General features: G+C 43.3%; 3 protein-coding genes across 4 annotated transcripts; 2 read left to right on the top strand and 1 right to left on the bottom strand.

The window, feature by feature from the left end:
* The first annotated feature begins 276 nt into the window (after positions 1–276).
* Positions 277–9,172, top strand: LOC139222240 (FYVE, RhoGEF and PH domain-containing protein 4-like). The gene is made up of 16 exons (XM_070854215.1): positions 277–403; positions 3,438–3,578; positions 3,760–4,339; positions 4,455–4,899; positions 5,007–5,152; positions 5,468–5,624; positions 5,710–5,848; positions 6,013–6,071; positions 6,229–6,372; positions 6,650–6,822; positions 6,959–6,989; positions 7,089–7,172; positions 7,266–7,391; positions 7,481–7,637; positions 7,728–7,852; positions 8,888–9,172. The coding sequence occupies exons 1-16, from the start codon at positions 277–279 to the stop codon at positions 9,170–9,172; spliced, it is 2,919 nt and encodes a 972-aa protein (XP_070710316.1).
* Positions 9,173–11,666: 2,494 nt separating this feature from the next.
* Positions 11,667–19,064, bottom strand: LOC139222040 (DENN domain-containing protein 11-like). Of its 2 annotated transcripts, XM_070854010.1 has the most exons (9): positions 18,397–19,064; positions 16,658–16,757; positions 16,226–16,384; positions 14,098–14,254; positions 13,845–13,983; positions 13,016–13,147; positions 12,734–12,884; positions 12,310–12,378; positions 11,667–11,912 (listed from the first exon to the last, which is right to left on the bottom strand). In XM_070854010.1, exons 1-9 carry the CDS (start codon positions 18,791–18,793, stop codon positions 11,717–11,719), a joined length of 1,500 nt encoding a protein of 499 aa, XP_070710111.1. In that variant the 5' UTR covers positions 18,794–19,064; the 3' UTR covers positions 11,667–11,716. The 2 variants fall into 2 exon arrangements, with proteins under 2 accessions (XP_070710111.1, XP_070710112.1); XM_070854011.1 differs by lacking the exons at positions 11,667–11,912; positions 12,310–12,378 and adding an exon at positions 12,585–12,660 and having other exon boundaries at positions 12,722–12,884.
* A 360-nt stretch (positions 19,065–19,424) lies between these two features.
* On the top strand, positions 19,425–22,949 carry arl1 (ADP-ribosylation factor-like 1). The gene is made up of 6 exons (XM_070854012.1): positions 19,425–19,501; positions 20,264–20,401; positions 21,178–21,259; positions 21,344–21,455; positions 21,973–22,151; positions 22,479–22,949. The coding sequence occupies exons 1-6, from the start codon at positions 19,498–19,500 to the stop codon at positions 22,507–22,509; spliced, it is 546 nt and encodes a 181-aa protein (XP_070710113.1). The 5' UTR covers positions 19,425–19,497; the 3' UTR covers positions 22,510–22,949.
* Positions 22,950–23,106: the final 157 nt, after the last annotated feature.

A 23,106-nucleotide genomic window follows, 5' to 3' on the forward strand; every position in this document is an offset into this window, starting at 1 on the left:
ATAAACACATAACCATAAACTCATAGAGAGGTTACAGTATTTTATATCAAGCAGGTTTGAAGTGATCAGATCTTGACAAAGCTGATTGACAGTTGATTGACCGCTGATTGGTCAGTGACGTCCCGTGGGCTCGGTCGGGGGCGCGTGTGGGTTTAAATCAGAGGCGGCGCGTGGTGATGGTGAGCACGTGAACTAATGACCATCAGTGCCAGAGCCTGTTTTCCGGTTTGTGGAGCAACATACGGCTGGAGATTGGACTGAGGCCGCCTCGCAGCGATGTTTGACCTGAAGAAGAGGAACAGTTTGACTCTGAACTGCAGCCGAGAGGCGGAGGAGTTCAGACGGGTGGCGGTCAGGCGGAAGGTAAAAGGTGCTGCGGTGGAGTGCCACGCCTCGCATACAGGTGAGCCACCTTTCATTTAAGCAGAGATTAGTGTAATGCGTCAGTAAACATATATGTTCAGGCTTTTAACAACTAAATACATGAACTGAAATGACAAACAGTTCATTTCTAATCAAAATAACTACAAAAATACTAATAAGAGAGCAGTAGGAGCCAGTGTTTTCTACATTCAGCCCAGGCTGCAGTTGCAATGTGGAGGCAAAAATGTATATGCTCTCTAAAATGCATGAGCAGTAGTAACCAGGCCGACTATCTGAGGTCCTCATCCATATGTAGGCTTCTTCTAAATCTCAGCGAAGTACATGAAATGTGCATAAAACAGCAGTGCAACATTTTAAACGTGCAGAAAACACAATTGCATTAGTTCAAATGGGCAGGCAGCATGTAAGTCATAAATAATACATGAGGGCTGTTGCTATTGCTCTATGGACATAAATATACACAAGTGTTTTTAGTGAGTTTTGTGACAAAATGAATAGCCATGAGGTTATTAATTGGAAAATACTGTCAAACTATAATCTGCTGACAGCAACCATATTATCAAGGCAGATGTGCTCTTATTACTTAATTCAGTAAATGAAACACTCACTAACATCAAGGGAAACCTTAATTAAAAGTGTCAGCTGGAAAAACAAGAACAACAGCCAACAGTCACAGTTTTGACCCTCCAGCTCAAAGTGCCCCGTAAGAAGGTGACCGGGGCAGCCGGTAAGGGCGTTAAATCTCCTTGTTGTGCCTGGTTTACAACTCATAGCTTGTTGGATTATTGTGGTGAAATCTCTTTCCCCTGATTCAGCCTGGACTTTGCCTGTGTGTCTCGAGACTGGCATTTGTCAATCCCTCGCGCACACACATGCATACAAAGCTGTGCTGTTCCCCCAATTGAAGCAGAGCTATCTGTTTAGATTAGAGAAGTGTGTTTGCTCCAATGGTACTGTCAGATGCAGGATTCAACAGTGCCATTCATCTCCGACCAACATTAAATAACAAATGTGAATTACTCTTTGGTTTGGTGTGAGGCGTGTGGAAATAATTGCATGTACAGAAGCAAAATACTGTCTTTAAGAACCAGAAATATAGATAAGATTGACTAAAGCTCCCTGATTAACACGTTTTATCTTGTTTATCTAATCTGTACAAAAACCAAAGTGTGAAAGCTGGATGTCGGAGGGGTTTGCGTGTTTCTTTAGTTCCAGCAATTCGAAACGGCTTCTCGTTAGTGGACTGCGCTATGCAATTTTCTCTCTTTAAACCAGTTAATGTGATATTTTTTTAACCAGGACTTTCAGTATTTGGATCAAGTAGCTGTGTCTGTGTTGTTGCTGCAGCTGTTATTTGAATGTGTCAGATAATCAACATTTAAGTAAATAGAAGTATCAGAAGAGACTCTGTTGGCAGTGTTTATAGGACTATAAACTATAGGCTGGTATTTGGACTAAAGAAACCTGATCAGGACATTCCTAGTACAAAAAATGTTGTTTTGTTGTTGTGTTGCAGGACTATTTCTTGGCTGGGAGCAAGAAATCGTCCAACCAGCAGTGGAAAATGTTGAATGTTAAGCATGTTAGATTATTCTTATAAGAATTCAAATTTCATCTCTATATAATCACAAAAACATGCTTAATGTCATCTTTTTTTCTTTTTATTTCCCACTATTTCTGCAACCTGACTCAGTTCTTTGAAAAAGAACAAACTCTAATGGCACAGGCTTTTGAATAATGAAAAAGTAGTTCTCTGCAGCTGCAGCATTCAACATCCATCTTATTTCTTTGTAGTTTTCTGTCAAGGTTTTGTGCTCCATCTAGACGTCTGTGCTGTCTAGAAACTATAGATAAGAGCTGGATGTTGCTTCTCAGACGCTGACGAAAAGGTTAGACTGAGTGGGGAAAAGAGAGAAGTGAGAAAGCAGAAGTGGTACGTTGTTGAGAAAGTAGGCTTTATCCTGCTCCACGGGAACACCAAATTGGTTAAGAGGAGCAAGGAGTGAACGAGCGAGCTTTACTTTGTTATACAAGTGCTGGATAATCTTGTACAAGTTTGGAGATGAACTGCTGGTGAGAAAACAGTTACACGATTTGAACATCATAATGAGACAGCAGTGAATACTAGGATGTGTTTAACATGCATTATGTTTATTGTCTTCTGAGGAAAAAACTGTAAACAAACTATAACAGTATCATCTGTAGGGCTATTAATCCTTACCTGGAATACTATGTATACCAGACTACACCTAATCTAGTCTTTGGTCCAAGATTGTGTTTGCAGGATTTTGATCCAGTCTTTGCATTTGCTACAGTTTTACTGCTACAGTTTGTGTCTACATACATGAAGACAGAGTAGAGATGGAGCATATTTTGTTTCAATTCATGACAGACTTAATACCAGTGATCTTATACGTGATACCAACACTAACAGTCTGCAGTGATTTTAGAAATGCACGATACAAGAAAATGTTTTAGTAAGTGCAGAAGAAAGACCTCTGGAGTAACGGTACATAGCCAAGACATTAATGACGCTGCAGTAAGGTCAGTTTTTCCATGTGCATTTGTCACATTTGAAAGTTCAGGAGGAACAAGACCTCTGAATCATACCCTTGAACTGATTTAACTTTAAGAAATGTTGCATGCGGTCTCCCAGGACTCAGCAAAATAGGTCCCAATACAACACATCTAACAAATGCTTGGGCTGCAGCAGAGCCTAGTTCAAAGTTCAAAACCACCATTGCAGTCAAGATCCTAAATGTGAAAAACCTTGTAATGATTTTTCAAGATTAGATTTGTCCACTTCTTGTCATAGTGCAACTGAATAAATTTATATTTTGTGTTTTGCAGACTGATATTTAGACTTTATTGTCCAAGAGGATGTTGTGGAAAAACTTGTTTTTGAGCCAAATAAACACAGTGAACCTTGTGTAACTGTGATAAAGCCTCATTAAAGCATGAAAGAAGTACAGTATACAGAAAACATTGCCATGCAGATTAAAATATATATATCTCCATGTATGTGGTTCAAATACTAACTGCTTTTCTTTTAGTGGTGAGCAGTGGAGTGTGTGGTTCGTATAGCTGTGGCCTCGCTTGTGACAGGGGCTGTGGATCAGAACCAAACACTAAACCTGGTGCAGAGGAAGGCAGTTTAAGAAGCCCAGGCAAAGGTTCACCTTTCAAACCACAAGGTAGGCTGAAGTCCTGAAGCCTACATTCACAACATGAATATCTTTACACGTGTAAAATGGATCTCTTTAATGTTTAAGATGACCTCTTGTCTTATTTCCATGTTTTGTGGACTTGACTGTACCTGCAAGACATTATACTATGACTACAAATTAGCCAACTGTGCTGGTTTTCTCTTCACAGTGCCTCCCAAACCAGCTCACCTCCAGAGTCCCCCGAGGGCAGGACAAACTCAAGCCCACAATCCCACTGCAGGAAAGTTACTACCTCAACGATCCAATGGCACAGAGCAAGACCTGAGTCCTAACAGAGGTTGTGAAGTTTCTGTTTATTGTGTCTGCCCAGCACAGAGTTGTCTAGGCTCCCCTAGTCCTGTCAGAGGAGGCGGGAACGGTTTTTTGAATGGAGTATCTCGAGCATATATCAGCCCTGCCAGACATGCTCAGGGGATTACAAATCTGACAAGCAGTCCAGTTTTAGGATCTCCAAGTCCAGGCAAAAGGGGCATTCAGAGCTGTAGCCCACTGAGGGAAGGAGGCCACAGCCCCGCTAAGTTGTCCCCCAGGAACCGGAGCCCTCTTGCAGGATTACTGCGGACCCCCAGCCCCGTGCAGGGGAGGATGGGGAGCTACAGCCCTGCCAAGAACTCTAAATCCTGGCTAGGACTGCACAGAATCCCAAGTGGCAAAATGGAAGGACAAGAGAAGAGAGCGCGGAAATCTTTGAGTGTGCCGGACTTGATTGTTTACTTGGAGGAGAACAGGTTATTATACTGATGAGCTGAATACTTTCCTGTAATGTGTATAGCACTGTAAAGAATCCAATCATTTCTGAACATTACTTGAATTTTCAATGATGGATGAAATTTATTCCTGCAGGATTCCCACTGAAAAGGTTGACCGCTCTCCACTGCAGTCACCCAAGTACGGACCAGCCATCACCATCAAAGTACCAGTTAACCTCAGACTCAATCATTCCACAAGTGAAGCCCATCTATCAAGCAATGGCAAAGAACACTCCCCTGGACAAATGAATGGCACAGTGCAGGGGAAAAGGTGCCCAAACGAGAAGGGAATAAATGAGAAAATGGATGAAGGCAAGACACACCTAGGATGTGGCTCTGGGTTTTCCTGCCAGTGGAATAAGCCAACTGCAGAAGACGGCAGGGTTCCTAGAAAGTCTAAAGGTGAACAAAATGATGAAGAGCGAGGACGTGGAGAGCCAAAAGATGAAGTGAACACAGAGCAGAAATTGTACAAGATAGCCAATGAACTCCTGCAGACGGAGCGGGCCTATGTGGCTCGCCTCCACCTGCTCGACCAGGTCAGTGTGGTAATCAGTTTGTGGCTACTACTGTGAAAACACAATGCAGTGCCTCTTTTTAAAAAAATGATTTGGATTTAGTTGTGCCTCTTTTCTTCCCTCTACAGGTCTTCTGCTCTCGGCTAACTGAAGAGGCAGGGCGAGGCTCATTTCCTCCTGAGGTAATAAGAAGTATCTTCTCCAACATTTCCTCCATCTACTCCTTCCACAGCCAGTTCCTTCTGCCTGACCTGGAGAGCTGCATCAGCCACTGGTGAGTGTTCAGACTACATGGCAGTAAGACTACTCATTACAATAGTGCTTATAAGGTGAGAAAGTTGAAAGTTATGGACCGGTTAAATCAGTCAGCATTACTAGGGAAGGTGCTGAACATTTGTTTTTGTGTAGTAGACATCAAGACCTGCTACCAAAACACCCTAGAAACTGGGGACTAAATGTAACCTGGTTGTTGTTGTTATTTGGATGTTAACAGCTTGTGGAGCAGAGAGCCGACAAAACAAAGATGTCAGGTTCCAAATACTTACAGATGACCATATACCCTTTACTTTGCCACTTCCACCAAATCAAGGTGTGAGAGCCCAGGCCTGGGTAATGTTCTGCTGCAGCATGCACCCTTCCTGAGGATGTATGCCGACTACGTCAGGAACTTTGACCAGGCCATGGAGCTGCTGAGGACCTGGACGGAGCGCTCCTCTGCCTTCAGAAACATCATCCAGGACATACAGGTAAGACGAGCTCAGCTGGGTGCATAGCGGTACTTTATCCCCATACACCTGAAAGTACAGACGTCTAAGTGGGGTGTCGTTTTAGAGTCAGGAGGTGTGTGGCAGCCTGACCCTGCAGCATCATATGTTGGAACCTGTCCAGAGGGTGCCACGTTATGAGATGCTGCTCAGGGATTACCTGAAGAAACTGCCAGAAGATAACCCAGATTATGAGTTTGCTCAGAGTAAGTATGCTGTAGCAGTGTCTTTATCACACTCCGTATTGATCGCCTCATCATGTGCACCTCCATTGTGCCGTTACCAGACCTCTCTCCTGCATGGAGCACCTGTCCATCTCTGGTGGGTCATTATGTCTGTAATGAGCAGAATGAACCTCTTCTTTTTGCAGAGTCATTGCAGACTATTTCCATGGCAGCCACCCACTCAAACAGCGCCATCCACAAAGCTGTACGTTACCATTGTATCCCACATCATTCACCACTGTTTTGAGTACCATTTCATCACTGTCACAGACCACATGACGTGTCAAAAACTAATTGCATCCTATATTGATTGCGTCCATACAGATCTGTTTCCGTGTTGCTCTCTCTCTCTCTGCCTGTAGGAGAGCCTGAAGCGGCTGCTGGAGATCTATGAGATGGTTGGAGAGGAGGAGTTGGTCAACCCGACTAACGAGTTCCTCAGGGAAGGTCGTCTACTCAAGCTAGCAGCCAGGAACACATCCGCCATGGAGAGGCACCTGTTCCTGGTTAGAGCACTGATGTTTACACAGAAATGGGTGCAGACACACTATGTCTTTGGGCATTTTGATGAGTGTATGATCTATAATCTGCCAAAAAGCTTTTTGACTGTGCATATGTAGCCCTCTAATATACTCTTTTAGTTTATCATAGAGTCACAGATTATTTTAAACTGCACTTTTTCTTCAGTCATCCCTAGCTGAACTGAAACTGTAAATCTAATATGATACAGTTTGCATACTGTGCTAAAGTTCATAAAAGTTGGTGTATAACTTTCCTCCACAGTTCAACAACTTTATGCTGTGCTGCACTCCCAAGTTCAGCCTAGTGGGGCAGCGTTTTACTGTCCGCTGTAGGATCGGAGTGGATGGCATGCAGGTGCAGCAGACCACCAATGAAGACCACCCATACACCTTCCAGGTCTCTGGGAAGGAGAGGACCCTTGAGCTGCAGGCCAGGTTCAGTGTTCTAGTTTGGAAGTAGATGTATTTGATTTTAAATTACTCAACATATAGTCTAAACATAATTGTACATTTACAGTAAGTGAATGAAATGTGATGTCCAGTCTAATTGTAATTGATTATTTTTTTCAAGCTCTGAACAAGACAGAGATGAGTGGATAAAGGTAAAAGCATTTTTATCATTTGCCGCACACATTAAATATTACATGGATTAGGGAAAGATTGAGTAGTGTCAACTAAGTCTTCTAAAAAATCATCTCCAGGTAATTCAGGAAGCCATTGATGTGTTTCAGAAGAAACATGAATCGTTCAAATTGGCATCTAAGGAGCTAAATGTAGAAGACCCAGTAAGTGATGACATTTCCAAAGGGGGCTTGTGTATTTATGATCTTTTCACATTCTGTAAAGCTTTTGCTGACATGGGTGTGCGTGTGTTATAGACGGAGGAGCTCGGCCGACGCGCTCCTCGCTGGATCAGAGACAACGAGGTGACCATGTGTATGAAATGCCAGGAACCTTTCAATGCGCTCACCAGGAGGAGACATCACTGCAGAGCCTGTGGCTGCGTGAGTTACGGGATGAGATGGCTCAACACACAATACAGACAAAACCTCATTTTAGGCCAAAATGTCTGATTGGTCTTTCTGCTCCTCAGGTGGTGTGCTGGAAGTGTTCCGACAATAAAGTGGCTTTGGAGTATGACGGTAACAAGCTGAACAAAGTGTGTAAAGCCTGCTACTCCATCCTGACTGGTCAGAGAGGGGAGAGGATGGAGGGAAAGAAGAGAATACTGGAGGTGTGTTGTGACGAGGGTTTAGCCTTCAAACCAAAGCCAATCATACTCTTGCATCCTTTTTAAGAGCATTGTGTTTTCTTGTATGTGTTCTACCAGTCAGAGGCAGCGTCCAGTGACGGTGTAATGAGCAGCTTCCTGCTGTACGGTGACAATCCCAAGACCTGGCAGCAGGTTTGGGCTGTTATCCCCAGGACTGAACCCCCAGTCCTCTCTCTGTACACAGCTCCACAGGTACGAATCTTTGTGATAGAGACCATGTACTGTCCTTTTATTTTGTCATGCAAGACTATTGCATTTTTATTTTCAAATTCTGAGTAACAATGCCACACACTTGTTGCTGTTTGTCTTTTACCATCATGTGGGTGTAAAAGTCAGATGTGTATGCATGTGATGTTGTCACGCACAGATGTCATTCGTCACTCCATAAGTGGCAAACATGCAACACAAGCCAGAATGGACTCAGTGACTATAATTGGGAAGAGCTGTTGTGCAATCAACTGCACAAACAGATTTAAAGGGTTCAGAGAATGACCTGCTTCTTTTTAAAGATGGAAAAAAGCTCAATCTTCACAAACTGGAATGTTCTTTGACGTCAATGAAAAACACCTGCATGTTTGTTCAATGCCACAGAAATGTTTTACTACTGACAACGTTTCGATCCTGCTTGGATGCTCGTCTGGTCAACACCAAGCAGATGAATATCTGAGTAGGATTGAAATGTTGTCAGTAATGATTAAATTTTATTTTTTTGGCATGAAGCAGATCTGCAGGTGATCTAATGTCCATTGCTGCTGACTTCTAATAGCCTCACACCAAGATGCGTTTAATTACTCTCCTTCAACAAATCCTATTGACGTCTGTGAATTATTATTATTTTTTTTTTTGCATTACATCTAGGACCAGTAAATGTCCTTTAAAAAGGCAATGTTGTCCCATGGTGGCAGCAGAAAGCGCAGCCAAATGTGTGACTGTGAGAAACATAACATACAATTTTCATAGTCATCAAACCATTCAGTAAATGTTCTGCATTCATGTTTCTCCACTCATTTCTTCAGTTTTTTTTTTCTCATAATATGTCCAAGACTGGTTTGTTTGCCGCTGCAATATCCTCTGTTAGAAAGTAGATCACACTGTTGTGTTGAAGTCCCAATTTGAGATTTGTAATTGCAAAAAAAAGCTCAAGATATGAGATCTTTCCATGCACAGCTTCAGCCTCTTAATCCACCACCTGCTTTTCTGTCCCTTTCATCCACCATGTATCTCCAGGATGTGAAGCCCATCTCGTGTATCCCTCTACCGGGCTGCAGCGTGGGGGACGCCCCTCAGGAGCTCCAAGGTCAGCCTTGTTTCTCTTTAAGCCAATCCAAATCCATCCACACTTTCTCGTGCAGTGGCCTGGACCTCAAACAGAGCTGGCTGACTGCTCTGAAAGTTGCAGTGACGGGCAGGATGCCAGTGTGCAGACTCAGTGGCATTGATGGTAATACGAATGATGGAAGTGTCTCTGGTGAGGAATTTCTCATCATCGGCAACAAGGAAAACCACTCCTGAATGTTTTGAGATGGAAAGTACTCATACAAGCAGGACAACCGACGAAACGAGTCCACTGTAGCTTTGAACTGTTGGTTTGATAGAATTAATTCAAATCTTTCTAGAAGTGAAGTTCAGGAATGTTAAGGTTGTTAATACACACTAATCAGACTGAGAACTGTTTTCCTTAAAAGTGGCAAAGCACTTTATTTCTGAAATGGTTTACAGTAAAATAAATAAAGTGAAGGTGTTTTAACATGAGTCAGACTATCAGTTCAACTACAAAGATGCTCTGTACAGGGTGTCTAAGGTGCCATGCGATGTGGCATGAAAATACACTTATGGGATTTTTTTTTTTTCTTTTCTACAGCGGACCGTTTGAACACATAATTGCATGAGGGGTTCAGTGATACACAGAGGCTCTCTGGGATCATAATTGCCTTATAAAACACATTCAACTGATCCCACTTCTTCACAGATAATGTTACAGCAGTTGAATATTTACACTCAAAACAATTTACAGCTAAAACTAAATAAACAATTAAAAATTAAATGGATCAAAATGATCACTGTGAAACAGTATCAAAGGTTAGCTTGGTGCATGGGATGTCTCAATCAGAAAGACAAAACATCCTTTTTAAGAAGCAAAAATTAACATGAAATGATGTTCCTTTGACAGAATTTTCTTTTCAGTGCATGTATTTTTACGTAGCAATGATGTAGTGACTCTTACTCTAAAGGAAAACACTGACCTTGCTGCTCCACATGAAATGCAATACTATACCTGATCAATGGAGGTCTGCAGGCTGAACTCAAAAATGGCCCATCAAAGGGAAAAATTGCTTTAAGCTGCATTAATCAGTATTATAGAAGTAGATTTTTTTTTTTTTTTTCTTTGGCTAATTGTGGTTATATGGAACATCACCTGCATGACTCAATCTCACTACTCTAATCAACTGCAAATGTTCAGATAATCCAAATTCGGATTTAAGCTACGTATCCAGCACTAGATGGGAGACAGGCGAAGTTAGCTGCTAAAAGAATATCCTATCTTTCTAAGGAGCTGGTGAGAACCAGAGTCGAGTTAAAACAAAGACTAAGAGCTGACAGAACTGCTAATGTTTCTTTGTGCTTGCTGGATGCATAATTTGGCCATCAAGAACTTAACAAGCCAGTGATGTAGTTGCTGTCATTTTTCAGTTCTGCCCTCTAGCGGCCAACATTTGATTAATGCAGCTTTAAGGTTTAATTTGCCAGTGTCAAAGGACCTTCTGGTCTCATGTTTCTTTTGTCACTTATGCACTACATCATGTATCAACAGCAATACACAACAAATAGATACCAAGTGCAACTTCTCTGCTTAGCTGTTGATGGAGACGAGCGTATCTGCTTCTATCGTGTGCATCAAAATGTACAGAGCTTAAAAGTCAGAGCTGTGTCTAAACTGATTCTCTGTGATCTATTCTGCAGATGGTAGCTGTTTAAAAAAAAAAAATCGACTTGGTGTCTCTGACTTGAGAGAATCCTCTGAAGCTGTGAACTCGCCCCCTGAAGGCCTGTCTTTGTCTTCATACTAGAGCTGCGAACACAAAGTAGACATTTGAGAAAAGCATTGAAGATAAACAGTGCTCTTTGTGTAACAGCTTATTCCTCTAAATTGCAGACCCGGCTGACGGCCCGGCTGCATTTTAAATAGCTTCTATCTCCACGTGGACATCATTAGAAAATCTGATTTGGTCTTAGCTCAGGCCAAAAATAGTGAGTCTTAACATGATAACTGACCAGTTTGTCATTTAACGTTAAGAGCCACTTAAACAGCAGTGCGTACAGACATGGCTCTTCAAGACAAAGGTGGTTTGACCTGCTTGTGGAGACATTAGTTAAATTTCAAGGAAGGAGGCCCTGATTTGGACCTAGAGGCTTAAAAATGAGATGTTTAAATCCAGCACTTGATACAAGGATAGCAACACTGGCAGACAGGCGGACCCCATACCACACGTACGCTGACACACTGTACATGAAGAACAAAAACTGGGTTATTTACAGGGGGGCTTTTTCACTCTCATACATTACTCCTCTGGGCGTGTTTTGTTCACTGAGAATCTCCAAATCACTGGCTTCATCGTCCTTCAACTTGATGTCCAAGTACAGTTCCCTTTACTTCTTAAGTAGTAATTTGATCTTCTCATCATTTTGACCTGCCATCCTTTTGCTTTCAAAATGTCTCAGTGTTGAAATACGGCAGCTGTACAAGATCCAGAGTCAGCCAAGGGTGAGTAATCCATCTTGAGGGTGAGTTTATCTACCTGAGGCTGTCGCTAGTAGAACTGACCTCAAGACTCTTGGTTATAATACATGAGAGTTGGCCGTTACTGTTGCTCCTGCCATCAGGTTGAGACGGTGAACATAAGACACACGGGGAGTTAAACAACAAAAAAGTTATACCAGAGAAATTCCTGGAGGCTCAAACAGTCCCGAAGCCTCCAAGAAGCCAGTAGTGCAGCACTCACGGCTCAACCCCCTTTTTAAAACCAGTGGTGGTGAAGATCTGACGTCTGTTGTCTCTCAACTGCAGCACAGCTGCTCCGACACCAGCAGGGTGTCGTAGCCGTAGATCTCCAGCAGGTGGAGCAGGAAGAGCCTGTCTCCATGGGGATCCAGACCCATGGCCCTGACGCTCTCCGGGGTCAGCGTGGGATCAGGGCTCGCTGCAACCTCACTGAGGGTCTGGAAAATCCTGTTGTTCTGCTCCAGGAAAAACCTGCATGTGTTGAGATTTAGAGGGAAGGTGGTAGTTTGAGATCTATTACATTTCTTCACAGTTTAGAAAGTATATGCAAAGGTGACTTTTTCCATTTCCTCCCACATTCCTGTGGTTATAATTCCACATCTTTATGCTGAGCAGCAGCAGGTATAACAAGGAAAAAGCACAATCCCCCTTTAATAACTGCAGCGACAGCGAGAGGTGGAGAAAGATCAGGGGGATTCTGTCGGGCTCATTACCTCCTTGATTCAATTTTAAGTTTCTAAGCTGCCACTGTGACGGGACTTCTTTCCAAGACCCTCATAAAAAGATCAAGTCATGTGTGCTCTGGGCACAGTGGTTAATCAGTGGTTACTCCTCCTTTGGCTGGTTAAATGAATCGTGTTTTACTTACAGAATAAAGAGATCCTCTTCACTGGACACACAGTCTCCATTCTCCTCCTGGGAGTACAGCAACATCTGCCTACATGCACAGACACACAGTTTATTTCAGGCAGAAAACCTACAGGAGAGAGTGCTCTCTGTGATTTATACCTAGATATGAGATACTTTAACTTCAGTGCATTTGCATGAGCTTTTAGTTGGATAACTGCTAGGATAGATACTTTTCCTCTGTGGCACAGAGGAAGAAGATCTATCAAACTTTGGCTTCAGTAGAAATATGTTTGAGTCGCCTACATTCATTGATAGTTTTGGTCTTTTTATGGGTGTTGTTGATGTAAGAAAAGTATAAACCTACACCAGCCTTAGCCTTTGATTACCACTGTGGTAACTATTGTGCAAGCAGTAGTCCTGCAGTCACTGACAGGGTTACCTACCTCTGTTCGGTCAGTTTGCGATACTTCTCCCTGTCTGCAGTGCTGAGGCGGAGCAGAGGTTTCAGTCCGTCTCTGTAGGTCTTTACATTCTGATTGTCTACATACACATCATACAGATCCTTCTTCTCCTCAAAGATCTTCTCAGTAGTACCTAGGAATCCAACCACACACAGGATCTCTAAGATCTGAGATACAGGAGACGTGTATTCAACCAGCTAGTCCTTTTTTTTTTTTGTAATAGGACCTCTAACAAATGTTAACATGACTGGAGCAACCACTTACACGCTACGTAGGAGAGCTCGTTCTCCAGGGCGCTGATATCGGCCACATTAACGTAGAAGAAGGGCCGGAACTCGGGCACAGCCACGCCGATCCCAGGGATGGAGATGTTTGCCAGGCAGCAGCAGCAGTACACTGAGAGGGGTGGGGGGTGAAATCAGAAAAATGATGCACGAGTGTGGGAGAGAAAGAGCGACATAAGATGTGAAAGTGTGCATGATGTGTAGGCTGTCCAGACACTGCTGCAACCTGGAAAGGAAACTAAAATCCAATACTGATACAATGAATTAATAAAGGACAGTTCTCTGAGTAAGATTAAAGGGCGTCAGCTATAAAAACATGTTTAAACTTTAACTAAAAACATTAAAATATCATTGTTTTTTAAATTGAAGGAACAATTTGACATTTTGTGGAATACACTGTTTCACTATCTTACCAAGAGTCAGATCTGTCTATTCGATGTGAAGCTGGAGCTGTAGCACCATTAGCTTAGCATAAAGACCAAAGTTCAATGACAACATTGTCAATTTTACAGGTTTTGTACAGATTTAAATAAGCAGATACAACATTAGTTAGTTAATTAATGAGCTTTAAGGGTGCTGGTAGGTGGATTTTGGAACCTTCAGACAGAACCAGGCTAGCTGTTTCCCCCCGTTTCCAGTCTTTGTGCTAAGCTAAGCTAACCAGCTGCTGCTTCATAGTGATCAGACAGACATGAGGGTGTCATCAATCTGACTCTAGGCAAGGAAAAGAATATGCTTGATTCCTAAAATGGAAAAAAACTATGGAATCAAGCTACTCAAGCGCTTGTGAATAAATCCATGTTTCTTACCTCTGTAGCAGACCACACCCACGGGTGGAGGGGAGAAGATGAGGATGCGTCTGCGGAGGAGAGCCAGTTTCCACAGCACCATGATCTGCTCCCCAAAGAAGCGGATGAACTGGGACATGCAGCCTGCAGGGTGGGTGATCTGGGCCAGAGGGATTCAAACACAGAGGTCACTACACTGCTACTAATACAGTCTAATCTTCACAGCCAAAGACACCAGCTGACATAGGTGTAGAAGAGGAAATGCTCCTCCTACCTTCATCTCTGGGTGCATGCTGTGGTTGATTGCAACTCCCCAGGCATTGGCTGGACATGCAGTAACCACCCCATCACCGCTGGGGGGCAGAAGTGCTCTCTTGTCCTCATAGAAGGCCTCCAGGGGGGAGTAGTGGCCAGGGGACTGAAGCTGGAGCCTGGATCGAAGGACAAAAAAAAAAAAAAAAACAGGCATTAAAACTAGAAAAGACCTTAAAATAAAATCTACACAATTATATGAGCAGAATTTTCTTAAGCAAGGTGCAAAAAACTACAATCACAATACAGCTAATCGAAACTATTCCAATCAATCCCACTTCATTTTTAAAAGGAAATGCACACAATGGATAAAAAGTAAACACTTTACAAAGCACATGCTCCTGTTTAGAAGTGCATGTGTGTCTTGTCTCCGCTCAGCAGCTCAGAACAGTCTTGCCGTTGCATTAGGTGGTTTCACCTCTTTGTGTGGAACAAACATAACTTTACCTATATTTTCAAAATAGCCTGGATTGCACTGTTCAGCACAGAGAGCCATTCTGGTTTTAAAATGTGGAATGCATGTGGTTAACAGTTGCTAATTAGTGCAGAAACAGTACAGTGAAACAATCAGCTGCAGCTCTTTGTAATACAAATGAATTTGGCCTGGAAACCCTCATTCAGTAACAATAGACTGGACTAAATTGAAGTGGCACCGATATTCATTGGTCTGGATGTGAGTCTGGGAAAAATATGCTACCAAAGCGCGGAGTAAAAACAGCTGCTTAACATAGTAAAGCTCAGATTGTGGCGACAAAATGTGACGATTTTTAATGTTAAATCAGAAATGGAGGTAAGGAGGGACGGAGGGACGGAGGGAGGAACAGGGGGAAAGTCTCCATAAATTCCTGAACATCTTAACCACCTCATGACCAACAGTGCGTCTTTCATGCCAAAGCAGTCAGCAGATGAGGTATCTGGAGCGAGCTACGCGGGGAATGATGAGTAAGGAGCACGGCTGTGTGACTGGAGGCCAGAGTGTGGGAACCACAGAGGGGGAAGAAAGGAGGATCAGGGAAAGCAAAGAGGAAGAGGGGCTGAATATAGAGAGAGAGCTGTGTTCATGAGCAAGTGTGACAGGGGTGTGACACATCTTGGGATGTCACGCCGAGGCCTGTCTGCAAGAGCAAAATTACTAATGGGGTGTAAACATAATGGAAGCGTGGTGTGGTGGAAGGAGATCTAAGGCTCGAGAAAGGGACAACGGGAGTCGTGGAAAGTGTGAGAGTGGTCTATTTTGAGATGAGGGGAAAGAGGAGAGGAGTGAGGTTAAGAGGAGTCAAAAAGCCACAGTTGCCCCGAGGGGCCATATTTGAACTGATGTTTGAAGCCTCTTACAAGATAAGTGCTTCTCTGGATCAGCACCAGTATAGAAAGTGTTTTTTATACTTTGCTTAACATTTCTCACCAAACTTAACATCCTTACAGCAATCACAAAAGTGGAGTCTAGTATCTCCCTCGTGAAAAACAATTAACTATTGTAAGGAGTCATTTTTTGGAGCCCTAACTAACTTTAAGGAGGGTTAAAATGATTAGCGATCGCGTGACGATCCACGAGTGCAAGATTAAATTAACTGGGAAGAAAATTATAATCAGTCATAATCATTTTAAGCTATTTATGAACCAAAATGTGCTGATTTCCTTCTCACACATGAGGTCTTACATTGCATTTATTACCTTTACTTACATTTTGTACATGTTTATTTTGCTTAGTTGTTTGTATTCATGGTGGTGGTCACTTTAACTTTCTGTGCTATTGTAACACCAGAATTCATCAAGGGTATTATCAGTAAAGTATTTCTATCTATCTAATCTCCACTTTTAATTTTCCCCGTCGTGGGACTAATAAAGGAAAATCTTATCTTTACATCAACATGGGGAGTCCTTCTGGTGCAATAGGACAAAAAGGGAGGCGCATTGTGCTAAATGGACATCATGGTGACGGCTGAATATCTTTAGGATTCGGTGTAGCCAAAACAAGCAATTTGAAGTCTTCACCTCGGGCTGTTGGGAAATTGTGCCTGAAAGGAACTGATTTATTGGTTGCAGGAAGTGACAGCTGCTGCCGTGCGTGAGCGGACCACCTCTCTTACCTGACCTGGTGCTCCAGGAAGCTCATGTAGCGGTAGAGCAGGGTGTAGGAGGGAGACAGGATCCCTACCGACTTCATCCTCGCACCCCTCTCCACCGTGCTCTCCACCGCCATGTTGGCGAAGCAGGCGAGGCCAAAGTAGGAGCCCTTCCGGAAGTAGCTGAGGATGGAGGAGAGAGAGAGAGAGAGTTAGAGGGAGAGAGACGAAGCCATGAGTCACGAAAAGCAAAGACACTGCCAGATGGCTGGGCTTTTTTTTTTTGCCAGGCAACGCTTTCCGTCGGTCTGTCCTGCCAGGAGGAAGACATGGGCCGCATCCTAATACTCTAAATTTGCTTCCTCCACTTGTTTGTGCCCTTCATGTTATAAAGAAGGTGAACAACTTCCTCCATTGTGCAAAATATGTGTGCTGGTCATGCACACACACACTCACATGAAGTCTGTGGTGACTCTGTGGGAGCCGCTGGCGATGGCTTTGAACTCCACTCCCTCCAGGTCCATGTCTTTGGGTAAACACCACTCCAGCATGTTTCCTATCACACCCACACAACAGACAGAGAGGTAGCGTTACAACGAGCAGGCAAGCAGACAAGCGCTGATACAAGACCAGCCGGTAAATATATTATCGACTCTTCATTTCATGCTCATGAAATAACAGTGACACAGCCCCGACTGGATTTGAAATTCATTATGTGTTTATTGAACGCCGAGCTGCAGCTGAGCAAATAAGGTCTGATAGGAGCAGGGAAACAGAGAAGGTGACTCAGCCGGTGTGGTTTTCTGTCTAATCATTAGCTGCATGTATCCAGTCGGTGGAGTTCCTGCAGAAATGTGAGTTGATTTGATTGAGCTTCACAGGTCTGCATCATCCACCTGCGGCCGAACACCAGAGATGCTCCATTGCCACTTTGACAGCTGTTACTGACTTCAAGTATTAAGCTTTAAGTATCCTGCAGTGCAAAGTGCCCATCAAAGCTACTGACAGACCGGAATAAAAACACCACTTCTAGTTGCAATGGTAAAAAAAAAAGACCCCATTTAAACCCCATTTGTGAACAAGAGCATAAAATCAGCTCTGATTGGTGACTAAAATGAATCCTAGTCCTTTTCTAATTAGTCCTCCACATCCTCTAGAGCAGAACAGGCTCTGAAATCTGCTCGTACATTTTAAAGCCTAATTTGTTAGCTTTAAAAAAAAGGCATCATGTGGATGTGTTGGTGTCTTTTGTTGCACGTCTTTCTCCTTCTGGTGTAAACACAAAAATACTACAGCCCTGTCCAATTTGTTGCACACAGTTTCATATTAGTTGTTTGTAAAATTCAAATATGAAAACGTTTATTAATACGCTGAATAAACGTGTATGTTTTCCTCTGTGAGATGAGCCATAGCCAGCTGTCTTGTAATATTTCATACCACAGATGCCAGTCCACTGTGAGCCATGATGTGTGGTTATGTTATCACGAGCCACCCTGTGAATCCTGGCTCTGGCATTCAGGAAACATGTGGCAGCAGCTCATTAGAGGACTGAGAGTCCGGGCTAACAATATTGACCGTGCAGAGCAGGAACTGATCCCAGTGTGTCTTCACCCGGAGTCTCATTTGTTGGCTTCAAATTGAGGCCTTTTTCTGTGACTTTATTATAACCTGTCCGTCACCCTGTTCTCCTGCTCTCAGCTGCACTCTGTAGGGAATCAACTCAGGTTTTCTCTTTCATCTGAGACACCCAATAACATGGTTTTGTAATAACATATTTTTGAAATCAATCATTAATAGGTCATTAATTAACCTGTGTGGCTGCTATTTCCCAGAAGCTCATCCTGTCTTCACCATGCTCCTCATTAAAAATGTATAGGCCCATTCTGCAGAAACAACCAGCTGATTGATCCCCCATCACATAACTCATCCTGACATTTTAACATGTCTGTTCTGTAGTAAGACCCCAGGGGGCCTCGTGGCTTTCTGTCATGTCTCTAAACTTATGGCCAGATGAGAAAAAGCCACACCTGTAGGAGAAGGTTCTGCACACTTGGTACAAACAGGGCGTCAGAGACAGCGACTGCTTCCACTAAACGAGGCAGGCTTCACCTATTTTACCTTTCCTGTCTGCCAACATCATCCTGCACACATCTTGTATTTAATCCAACAAAAGCGATGCATGTTTTATGCTTCACCTGATCTGGTATTGAATGTAACCACAAAGACCGACACAATCTGGTCCTTTTCCTCCCATTTCACCATCCTGTCCTCCAGCGGCACCTCCCTCGATCCTGAATCCGAGAGATGCTCCTCGCTGTCGGGGCGCAGCGCTTCATCCTTGGCCGGCGGGGCGGTGGAGGTCGCGGGCGGGGCGCTGCAGCCGTCTGCGTTGGACCTGCTGGGAGTGGGACCCCCCGGACTGCTGCTCCACCCAAACCCCGGCGCGGTGCATCCTGATGAGGCACGACTGTTGGAGGGGCTCGCCAGACGGTCTTTGGCGTGTGCAGGCACCGGCGCCGCTCCGCCGGGCTTCTCCGCGGACGGAACCTCCTCCCAGTCCAGCAGAGGGGCTCGATCCGACCGCTCCACCATCCTGTCGGCGGTCCCTCCTCGTCAGTCTCACCGCGGATTGTAAATGATGTCTCAGCCGACGGGCACCAGGTCCATCCGTGGATAATTACACCTCAGAGCGATTCCCACATTGCAAAGTTAACCTAAACTGTTTAAAATGGCTCCATTTTGCATCAGATTAACGTTGCGCGTTGCAGATTTCACATCTATCTTTATAATCTTTCTTGTCTGAAGTGATCATAAATTTGATGCTGTTCAGAGAGGGCAACTCCTTCGTCTCATCTAAGCTGCATTCAAAACAATTCACCAGCCGCTGTCACATTCTCTTTATTAGGAATAGCTGCTGAACAGTTGGGAACACGCATTTTGCTTTGGCGTCTTGAACGCACCACGTAACGACGGCGTCAGGAAGAATCTGAAGCTTCTCTTCACAAACAGCACTTTCGTCTAAATTAAAAACAATGTTTTAATAAAGCAGCGCGCCCACAATTAATGTCTAATTAATTAAAAATAACTATTAATATGTCAAATATCTTGTTTAATTTTTTCATCATCAGTTAATTTAACAGTTTAATGGCCCGTTGTTTTTTAACGTGTTGAATGTTGTGAAACAAAATCAAAGCCAGAGTCGGTGACGTCGTTCAGTGACACGTCAGCCACACGGAAGAAGGTCTCTGTCCAACCTGCTGCTGTGCCGCTGATACAAGGAGCGTAGTCTTATAAAAATGGGTGAGTGTTTTAGCTATCGCTGATTAAAGTGTGTATTTATTCTTTAAGTGTGTGTGAATAACTACTTATATTGGTATATCTCTGTTTTGTGTCTACCTGCTCCATTTAAGGCGCAGTGCAGCTACCGTTAGCTAGCTAGCTACCTAGCTAACGTTAGCTATTTACAGCGAATGCCATATGCTTTTGGTGTGCACGCTGCTTAAACATTTCCCTTCCAAGCTATTCAGCTGTTGTTCTTTTATCATATCTACATATTGGCGTCAAGGACACAAGACATGAAGCCCTCTTCACTTAATTCACGCCTTAATTATGCCCTCAGCGCTGGTTAGTGCAGCTAAGCTAACCTCAGCCAACTTGCTCAACCACCTGAGTGGCAGTGAAGGAGGCCACTGTTGTTCAAGTCAGCAACAGAGCTGAGTTTTAAATAGTGCGAGGAAAGCTCATTCTTCCATATTTCTGTTATTCATCAAGGAGTAACCTTTGCTGCTATTTTAACAGTTGATTAACCATCGATTGAACTGTTATGTTATGACTTTTGGAGCCATTAAGTTTGCACAAAGTCTAAACTGTGAAAAGTGCCCATAGCTGTTCATTATAGTCCTAAATAATGTGCACGCCAGAGTATTTAATTAATGACGAAGATGACACACAGATGTTTGCTGCTTTAGTTGATAAATGATCAAAATCACATTTTCTATCTATACACATGATAAAAGCTGTTTTTCTCAGCACTCATTCCCCCTCTGTGTGTCTGTTCTCCAGGTGGTTTCTTCTCAAATCTCTTCTCGGGCCTGTTTGGCACCAGGGAGATGAGGATTTTGATCCTGGGTTTGGACGGCGCAGGAAAAACCACCATTCTGTACCGGCTGCAGGTTGGAGAGGTGGTGACCACAATCCCCAGTATGTACTGGCTTGCTCTCTTTCTTTATTTCCATATGTTTCAGTTAAATACCCAGTTCATCAAATGCACTATTTTTACCATAGTGGTATGAGAACAACCTTGTAAATGGGATCCTGCAGGGAAATGCTTCTACACGGAGAGACTTGGTAACCACAGACAACCAGTCTAGGCAGCATTCCTCTTTGACACATCAGGGCTTTGACTGGAGAGGAAGCTAATGCAGTATTTAGCCATGTTATGTATGTGGCCAAACAAACCAACAGTTGGCTAATGTCAGTGAGGACAGCTGTGATAAAAGGAGAAAGTTTATTTGTGGTTTTCAAACATTTTCTTGGCAGCATGTAGCCTGATCAGAAGTGTGTGTGCATTTGATTGCACAACTTTAGGAGTCTTTTCCTCATTATTTTGAATGTTTATTTACACTGTGTGTCACTGGTACGTTGATTTGAGGATCATTGTGGAGCATCATATATTTAGAACAAAGACAGAATGCTATAGATATGAAGATTTATAATGAAGTTAACCATGACCAATTAGTTCTAGAGAAAATTAATTTTACTCAAAAGGGACAGATTACAGACTTATCAAATACACTATTACAGTATTGTGACCCTAAAAAATATTCAAATTTAATTGTTCATGCTACATTACATAGCCTGAGAATAGAGACTAAGCACCGTCTGCGTGCATGTCATAATCACATTCCACATGCTGATAATCACCATGATGATGTTCTGTGGCCTCACTGCACCCATTTGGATCTCTCTCTGCGCAGCGATCGGCTTCAACGTCGAGACAGTCACATTTAAGAATCTGAAGTTCCAGGTGTGGGATCTGGGAGGACAGACGAGTATCAGGTAGGTGGAAGCGGCTGTGCTGTGCAGCTCCCGGGAGTCGATGTGTTTTCACCCCTAACTTATCTTAACCCCTCTGCTTGACAGGCCCTACTGGCGGTGTTATTACTCAAACACAGATGCGGTCATCTATGTCGTTGACAGCAGTGACCGAGACAGGATGGGCATCTCGAAGTCTGAACTGGTGGCCATGTTGGAGGTAAGTGTGCTTCTTCTCAACCACCACCTACAAACATCGAATGTGAGGATTTCTCAGCACAAGCAGGAACCATCATGCTAGCAGCAGGTCTGTAGGATGTCTAGAGTGAAATTATTCTACAGATTTTTATGTCCCTGTTCTTCTACTGTCATCATTGAGTCTTTGTGTCCAACACTGACAAGATACTTGGAAACTTAGTAGTAATATCTCTATAAGAATTGGTGTGGATCAAATTATTTTCTTGAAAAAAAGAGATTTCATAGCACATAAATTCAGATTCAGACAGATGGTTATGTCAGTAACATATCTCAAATCTATACATTGAGTTATTTCTATTTTAACATCATGTATTTCAAAGTGGTTACATTTCACAATCAAGTATTTAGTTGCTTATAAGATCCAAATTATTTCAGCTGTTTTTTAGCTGCCACTTGGCAAATCTGGGGCATTTCTAGCTTGATTTTGACAAGATGTCACAATGTATACTTTTTACAGCGTAGTTCTGTGTGTTATTCAGGAGGAGGAGCTGAAGAAAGCCATCCTGGTGGTATTTGCAAACAAACAGGACATGGACCAGGCAATGACACCCACCGAGGTGGCCAACGCTCTGGGCCTTCCCGCCCTCAAAGACAGAAAATGGCAGATTTTCAAGACCTCGGCCACAAAGGACATCGGCCTGGATGAGGCAATGGAATGGTAGGCTTTACCATACTCATTATATATAGAAACAAATGAGTCAGGGTGTTTAGTTTTTTCCTACTTCAGAACCGTTTCAAGATAACTATTAGATATCTGCTGGTGTGAGAGATTTTTATTTTAATTTTGAACATTTGTACTTTGTTAAAAGCTCTCAGTCAACAGTGAGCACACCAGCCATGTCAGTGAGGGCTCATAGAATATTTATTACACTTGATTACTCACTGTCTTCAGTATTTGTTCACATTTAGAACATGTTGCACAACACGTTATCTGTTCTTTGTGTTTATTGAGGCTGATTTGGATTCTCTCTCTTTGTCCTCACAGGCTGGTAGATTCCCTGAAGAGTCGGCAGTAAAGGCTCCCACCCATCCTGTGTATATACTCCTGACCTTTGACCCTTCTGTTTGGAGCCTTGTGACTGACCCCCCCTCCCCACGCCCCACTGGACCGGTGATTGCACTCCTCCCCACCTCCTCCCCACCTGAAGCCTTGGCCAAGCCCCCCCCCCCCAATGCCTAACGCCTTTCAAGCCTGGGACTGAGAAGCGAAGGCTGCAGTAATTTCTGGACTGGGCACAAACATACTAAGCCCCATCTCTCCCAATGCAGGTGACACGAGTGAAGGTTTTAGAGAGCCGTGACTTCAGCGATGGATGGGCCACAAGTTAGTATTTACATATCTGTGTTTTGGGAATGGGGAAAAAATGTTGCTAATTTTATTAATCCACTTGTAAGAGGCAACACTCGTAATTAATCATGAATCAAGAGGAATCAATAAATGAGACTGAAAAGCCCATCCACTCTGACCCTCTGTAGCATTTCTGAAATTAGGCGTCTTTGCTGGACAAAGCATCAGGTAGCTTCATCTTCTCCCCAACATCCGCATGTAGTGAAGCCAGAAGGCGCTCAGCAGCTGATGGGCACTAATGTCGGCAAGAAAAATGCTATTAAAA

The sequence above is a fragment of the Pempheris klunzingeri genome, chromosome 22 (genome assembly GCF_042242105.1).
Source record: "Pempheris klunzingeri isolate RE-2024b chromosome 22, fPemKlu1.hap1, whole genome shotgun sequence".
NCBI classification, from domain to species: domain Eukaryota; kingdom Metazoa; phylum Chordata; class Actinopteri; order Acropomatiformes; family Pempheridae; genus Pempheris; species Pempheris klunzingeri.

Bases quoted from the DNA above. Each gene is read 5' to 3' on its own strand.
- LOC139222240 (XM_070854215.1), top strand. From the start codon at position 277: ATGTTTGACCTGAAGAAGAGGAACAGTTTGACTCTGAACTGCAGCCGA. The intron at 3,579-3,759 runs GTAGGCTGAAGT...TTCTCTTCACAG, and splicing joins TTCACCTTTCAAACCACAAG to TGCCTCCCAAACCAGCTCAC. The intron at 7,392-7,480 runs GTGAGTTACGGG...TCTGCTCCTCAG, and splicing joins ACTGCAGAGCCTGTGGCTGC to GTGGTGTGCTGGAAGTGTTC.
- LOC139222040 (XM_070854010.1), bottom strand. From the start codon at position 18,793: ATGGTGGAGCGGTCGGATCGAGCCCCTCTGCTGGACTGGGAGGAGGTT. The intron at 16,758-18,396 runs GTGAAGCATAAA...TGGGTGTGATAG, and splicing joins TACATTCAATACCAGATCAG to GAAACATGCTGGAGTGGTGT. The intron at 11,913-12,309 runs GTAAGTAAAACA...CAACACATGCAG, and splicing joins GAAGAGGATCTCTTTATTCT to GTTTTTCCTGGAGCAGAACA.
- arl1 (XM_070854012.1), top strand. The intron at 20,402-21,177 runs GTATGTACTGGC...CTCTCTGCGCAG, and splicing joins GGTGGTGACCACAATCCCCA to CGATCGGCTTCAACGTCGAG. The intron at 21,456-21,972 runs GTAAGTGTGCTT...TGTGTTATTCAG, and splicing joins AACTGGTGGCCATGTTGGAG to GAGGAGGAGCTGAAGAAAGC.